Raw genomic sequence first — 6722 nt, 5'->3', positions numbered from 1 at the left:
GAAGCAATCTTGAAATTTGCATTTATTGAAACTTTGGAGCCATAGAATGAATCCAAATAACATGCCTGATGCATCGAAAGGGAAATTTAGCATCTAAGATGATTCAGTATCGATTGAAGTAGAACAATATCGAGGATCTGAATGCCGAGAAGAACAAAGCGGAGAAAAGAAAATTGTGAATCTGTATGATGATGAATGATGATAATGCTAAAGAAGAAGAAGAAGAAGAAATGGAGAAAATGAGAGATTTCTTACGGTTTCAGTTAATCCGTCGATGGCGTCGTCTATGGCTGCTGCTGGGAATCGATGTATCCGGCGTCGGCCAGGACTTTTTCCTTCTTTGCGATCTCGAGGTCGTGATCCACCATCATCTTGACGAGCTCGTGGAATCCGACCTTGGGCTTCCAGCCGAGAGCCTGCCGGACCTTGGTGGAGTCGCCCTTGAGGCTGTCGACCTCGGCGGGGCGGAAGTAGCGGGGATCGATCACGACGTGGTCCTTCCAGTCTAGTCCGACGTAGCCGAAGGCGGCCTGGAGGAACTCCTCGACGGTGTGGGACTCATCGGTGGCGACGACGTAGTCGCCGGGCTGGTCCTGCTGGAGCATCAACCACATTGCCTCAACGTAGTCGCCGGCGAAGCCCCAATCGCGGGCGGCAGAGAGGTTGCCCAGGTAGAGCTTGGTCTGGAGGCCCAGGCGGATGCGGCCTAGGGCACGGGTGATCTTGCGGGTCACGAAGTTCTCGCCGCGGCGGGGGCTCTCGTGGTTGAAGAGGATCCCGTTGCAGGCGAATAGGCCGTAGGCCTCGCGGTAGTTGACGGTGTACCAGTGGGCGGCGACCTTGGCGGCGGCGTAGGGCGAGCGGGGATGGAAGGGGGTAGTCTCCGACTGCGGCGGCGGGGTGGATCCGAACATCTCAGAGGAACCGGCCTGGTAGTAGCGAGCAGGGCGGGAGGCCGAGCGGACGGCCTCGAGGAGGCGAAGCGCGCCGGTGGCGACGACGTCACCAGTGTAATCGGGGATCTCGAACGACACGGCGACATGGGACTGAGCGGCGAGGTTGTAGACCTCGTCAGGAAGTAGGGTTTCCACCCAACGCCGGACAGAGGACGCGTCGGACAGGTCCGCGTAGTGGAGCTTCATCCGCGCCTTGGCGGCGATGTGAGGGTCGACGTAGAGGTGGTCGAGGCGGGCGGTGTTGAAGTTCGACGACCGCCGAATGAGGCCGTGCACCTCATACCCCTTCCCGAGTAGGAACTCCGTCAGGTACGACCCGTCCTGGCCGGTGATGCCGGTGACGAGCGCCACCTTCCGCCGCTCCCCGGACAGCGACCGCGGCACGCCTCCAGCGCACGCTCCTCCTCCGTGTGCGCCCCATTTTTGTCGCCGGCGATTTCGCGGCTCGCCATTTTCGCCTTCGAGATCTAGCGAAGAAGAAAACAGAGGAAGGAAAGGAAAGGAAAGGAAAGGAAAAGGAACGGAAAGGAATGGAGCGACAGGAGGAAGCGGAAGAAGGGTATAAATAGGAAGGGGAAAAGGGAGAATGGCTGAAAAAAATGAAATAAAATAAAAATAGTGATAAATTTAAATTTTAAGGGATGTTTTAACAAATTTCCATTGAAATAATTCTCTGTATTTTAATTTTTTCCCCCTTCAATTTTAACTTTGCTAATTTCTAATATTTATTATAATAAAATTTTAAAAGTGTATGGAATTAATTTTGATTATTTACTTCTAAATTTTGATTTGCTCTAATATATTTTTATTTTAAACAATATATTTATTTTAGTATTGTTATTACAACTGTAGCTATTATAACATGCTAAATGAGTTCAATATTTTGTTAATTTAATTACTACATATGGAGTATTCTATATTATAATATTCTTTAATAGTTGGTTAAAATTATTTTAAAATTATTATAGTAACTTTGATTAAATTTGAATAAATCTAACTAAGTTGATTAATCAAATTGAAAAAAAATATTGATTTACATTGAAAAAAGATATTTTAGCATAAAAAATATTTTAGAGCGTTCTTTTATGAGCGTGAATTTATTATTATTATTTTTTGATATATAATTAAATTGATTATAACGGAGTGGAGTTGTTGAAATGAATTTTTTAATTTTATAATAAATATAATATTATTAATTTGTCATATGTTTTTTAAAATTTCAAATTAAAATTTAATAAATTTGTTATGAAATTAAAAGAATGTGAAGAGCATTAATTATTCAAATTAAAAAAAAATGAATGAATGTTTTTAGCAAGCTTCTGGAAACCAGAAGCCTTGCAAAAGTTGCATTTTCACCCTGAAAACTTATAGAATTTTCACAAAATGCTCTTGAGCTATTGAAATAAGATCGAAAATACCATACATAATGGTAAATAAATAAATGTTATTTATTTATTTATTTTCTAATGCAGGGAATTAAAGGATGCATTGCACTATGATTCCAAAACAAGTAGTTAACTTTTCTATTTTAAAAATAAAAAATAAAAAAAATAGGGTAATTATAAAAAATTATGGGGGTGTTTTGAAATTTGCTCTTCATTAATTTTTCCTTCCTTTGGAAGCCACGAGACTCAGTTCGTCGGCTTCCTCCGATCGAGCAATCAAGCAATCGACCGATCGCGAGGTCCATCGGACAACGGTACGCCTCGCGTTGCTCCCCCTTCTTCTTCTTCTTCCTCCCCGCTCATGGTCTTGCTCCTCGAGTTTCGCAATCGATTGCCGTGATTCGGGCACCATCTGCTTTCGATCGGTGTGCTACGCGAATCGCGATCTTGTTTTCATTTTGATCGTTTTAACAGTTGACCAAGCGTTTCAATAGATCCGTCTCGATCTTCTTCTATAGTCGACTAAGCGTTTCAAAAGATCCAGTGTGGGATTCGAATCGGTGGTACTAAACGTTCGATTAGTCGGACCTTGCTGAGTGAAGAGATTGATAATCTGCGAGAACTGTCCTTGATGTTTTGAATAGATTGTGCTTGTTTCGAATAATAAACCTAGGTCAGTTCTCCCCAAAGCCCTAGTTTCATTGTAGGAGAAACAAAGAGGAAGGAACTCGAGGGGGATCTTTCCAAAAGGCAGAGATCTTTCCAAATTTGAACCACTGCATTCGCCGTAGGTGCATTTGCTCATATGCCCTACCACCAGGAAAGCAACTAGGAATCGAAATTGTCAAATAAGGGTTTTTTTTTTTTTCATTTGCTATTCTTAGCATATCGTGCTTGGCCATCAAAATGCATCGAAGAATTGTTAGATTCTTGTTCTAGATGTCTAGTATGGTGTAGATACTGATATTGTATGCTTAGTTTGCAATAGCAGCTGGTTGAAGCATCATATTGTTTCTGTAAAATTTAGGTTTATTAGAGTTTGGGTCTGCCCATTTACATTGCTGCTGGTCTAGTCCAATTTAGATTGCCAGAAATAAGTGTGGTTAATGATCTTTTCACTAATGGAAAGCCTGTAGAAGAAGCTTAACAATGGATCATCCTAAAATTTTGGGAATAACCAGTTTCCATTTGTTTTTCTGGGTTATACAGGCCAATAAAGGATTAGCTCAATCCACTTGTTAATTGTTCTTTAATGAGAATGATAATGGGTGATGCTTGGCCAATTTTAGCATAACAATGCATTTGATGCAGTGCAAAGAATGTGTTTAATGTCGAGATTTGCTCTCTTGAGTTGTTTCACTTGTCGTGATATAAGTCAGGAAGGGAAGTTGAGTGGGCATTGAAGGGAACATGTTTCATTTTTTTTAGTTACCAGTTACAGATTCTCTAAAAAGGATGCAAAATTGGAAGCTGTGGAAGCCAACTTCTATGTTTGTTTTACGAGTAACAAAATCCCAGTGATGGATGAAATTAGTTTTTCGGTCATTCTGAAGAAAGGGCCAACAGTACAGCTTATCCTGAAGAATGTCCTTTTTATATTCACTTTCACTGGTCTTATTTTTATTTCCTCTTTGTGGTTTGTCCCCAGGTACAATGTTTCCACAGATTGATTTGGTGACAATGGATCGAGGAACCCTCACATTGCTAGGGGCAGCATGCTGTGTGATGCTCACTCTGCATTTTACTGTACAATTGTTATCTCAGCATCTATTTTACTGGAAAAACCCAAAGGAACAAAAGGCTATAATTATCATCATTCTTATGGCTCCTTTGTATGCTATCGACTCCTTTGTGGGTCTGTTAGATGTTCAGGGAAGTAAGGCTTTCTTCACTTTTTTGGACTCTGTTAAAGAATGCTACGAAGCTCTGGTAATCTCCATTTTTTTAAACATAATAATCACTGAATAACTTTTAAATACTCTTGAAAAACTCCTTACAGAAATTCTTCATATAATGTACAGGTGATTGCTAAGTTCATGGCCTTGATGTATAGTTATTTGAACATTTCTCTTAGTAAGAACATAGTTCCGGATGAAATTAAAGGGCGGGAGATCCATCATTCATTCCCTGTATCTCTTTTTATGGTATGTAATAGATCTTGATTGATTAAATGCCAGAATATTGTTTTTATTTGTATGCTAGTTCAATAGCTAATATTTCATCATTTGACTTGAATTGTTTCCGTAATGGTTGCTTAGAATTAAATCGAAGCGGCCATTGTGGAGGTACAACTTGGTCTTAGCCATATCAACATCTAGGAAGTGTATATCTCCAGCAAGGATTGCTTTGTTGACCAGCAAGCATGGAAATTTATAAATCTAGAAAGGTATTGGAATACACCAGCTAAGCCATGTTAGTGCATGAGTTTCTTGCTGGTGTTAGAAAAAACATGGAGTGAGTGTTTGTAGACACAGATTGCCTTGTCGTTAAGATCGTCCGGAAAAAAAAATTGATATACAATGAACTGAATTGAGAAATTTAGTTGTGCAAAATTATGTCTTCTACTTGTATACATGAGAAACAACTGAGGTGGTATTAAATTACCCTATATTCAGACAGGATAGATTTATGATCAGCCTCGAGCTCTTGCCGACCACCACCACAAAGAATAAATATCTTTGGTTATGTTTTGAGATTGTTTGTTCTTCTTTTGTGTCGAAAATTAGGTTCATTGTGTTAATTTCTCCCATATGCGCAAGTAATTGTGTATACAACTATAGTCTCAGATTAGGTTGCCACTCTTCCCATTTTCTAGAGTATGGTACAGTGCCATTTTGATAGCCATTGGTCTATCAATGTCTAGATGCTACAACACTACTAATGATACACGGACGAGGAAATTCTTTTGCGGAAGTTTACTAGAGATAATTACTGTTGGTAAAAAATTGCTGTCGGCACAAACAGTTACCAGTTTTCTTCTTCTCTGATGAAATTCTAGCTGCAGCTTCATTTTACAAATGTTCTTAATTCTATTCGTTATTGGCAACTAACAATGTAGGTTGATGTTCTTCTCCAACAATGCAGCCTCATACCGTTCGTTTAGAGCATAGTACATTGATGCTTCTCAAGTACTGGACATGGCAATTTGTTGTAATTCGGCCTGTCTTCTCCATCCTAATGATCGTACTTCAACTTTTTGGAATGTACACTACTTGGATAAGCTGGAGTTTTACGATTATACTGAACATTTCGGTTTCCATGGCATTGTATGCACTGGTGCTTTTCTACCATGTGTTTGCTAAGGAGTTGGCACCACACAATCCTCTAGCAAAGTTCATGTGCATCAAAGGAATCGTATTCTTTTGCTTCTGGCAGGTACTTTTTCTGTCAATGTTACTGCTTTGTCCAGTTCTTGGATATCATTGCCCTTCAGATCATCGGTTATTCATGTCAATTCATCAGGTCTTCTGGCAAACATGAACTATTATTGATTGGTAACTTATAACTATGACCTAGTTATCTGTTCAGCTTGCCTCTGAGGTTTAAGTTCTGAAAAACTAGCGTTGTTCTAACATTTAGACTGATGACCTAGGATCAGCTTAGTCAATCCTGTATCTTCTTCTTTCTGTCTCAGTCGATTCTAGATTCTAATGGCCGAGATAGAACTTATCTTTGTCAGTACCATTGAAACTGTGTTGGCAACAGCATTTTAACATTTATCGCACCAACATTGTATTGAGTCAGCTGCCGGAATGATATATATTCCAAGACACCATCGTCGAAACTATTAAGAATCCAAGTTACGTATTGCATGGTTTAGATACAATACAGTCTAGTTTACCCTTGTGAAAATTTTCTATTTTTTCCTTTCGTTCTTTATTTTATAAGGATAATTTCTTCACTGAAACCGGTTACTTTCAGGGAGTTGCACTTGAAATCTTAACTGCTGTAGGAGTAATTCAATCTCATCATTTCTGGCTGGATGTAGAACATATCCAGGAAGCCATACAAAATGTTTTGGTCATCCTTGAAATGGTTTTCTTCGCGGTCATCCAACAATATGCTTACAGTGTTGCTCCATATGCTGGAAAAGACACAGCAAAGGCCAAAAAGAATGATTGATCAAACGTGCCAAATGTGAGTATACTCTTCAGCAACTCTTGCTGAAGAGTTGCTGAAGAGTATAGTCTGATTCCTGGTACTCTCTTAGTCCTAAAACAGAGCTTAAACTATAAACTTCATCTTCATATCGTCGCATGACTCTCTATTTTGCTGTCTTCGAGATCTTTCGAGGTATGTGTTATTTCCTAACTTGTTGAATAAAATCCATCTTTTTTCTAGTTCTATGAGTTGTCTAAGTGTCCAACTAAATGTAATTCAC

At 39.9% G+C, this 6722-nt stretch overlaps 2 protein-coding genes across 2 annotated transcripts; one reads left to right on the top strand and one right to left on the bottom strand.

Annotated features, from left to right (window-relative positions):
- Nucleotides 1-1456, bottom strand: LOC141839628 (GDP-mannose 4,6 dehydratase 1-like). Its single transcript, XM_074727421.1, is given in 2 exon segments — nt 1-1342; nt 1345-1456. Coding segments are annotated over 2 exon segments (1122 nt in total). The 5' UTR covers nt 1409-1456; the 3' UTR covers nt 1-284.
- Nucleotides 1457-2583: 1127 nt separating this feature from the next.
- Nucleotides 2584-6681, top strand: LOC141839629 (uncharacterized). The gene is made up of 5 exons (XM_074727422.1): nt 2584-2655; nt 3990-4270; nt 4363-4485; nt 5426-5716; nt 6263-6681. The coding sequence occupies exons 2-5, from the start codon at nt 3995-3997 to the stop codon at nt 6461-6463; spliced, it is 891 nt and encodes a 296-aa protein (XP_074583523.1). The 5' UTR covers nt 2584-2655; nt 3990-3994; the 3' UTR covers nt 6464-6681.
- Nucleotides 6682-6722: the final 41 nt, after the last annotated feature.

This window comes from Curcuma longa, chromosome 11, assembly GCF_044706935.1.
Source record: "Curcuma longa cultivar G26 ecotype Majalengka, Jawa Barat chromosome 11, ITB_CL_G26_1.1, whole genome shotgun sequence".
NCBI lineage: Eukaryota > Viridiplantae > Streptophyta > Magnoliopsida > Zingiberales > Zingiberaceae > Curcuma > Curcuma longa.
This window is presented reverse-complemented; position numbering and strand designations above follow the sequence as displayed.

What these genes read in the sequence shown, in the direction of transcription:
- LOC141839629 (XM_074727422.1), top strand. Translation starts at nt 3,995, where the DNA reads ATGTTTCCACAGATTGATTTGGTGACAATGGATCGAGGAACCCTCACA. An exon ending in AAGAATGCTACGAAGCTCTG is followed by an intron (nt 4,271 to 4,362) that starts GTAATCTCCATT and finishes TATAATGTACAG; the next exon opens with GTGATTGCTAAGTTCATGGC. An exon ending in TCCCTGTATCTCTTTTTATG is followed by an intron (nt 4,486 to 5,425) that starts GTATGTAATAGA and finishes CCAACAATGCAG; the next exon opens with CCTCATACCGTTCGTTTAGA.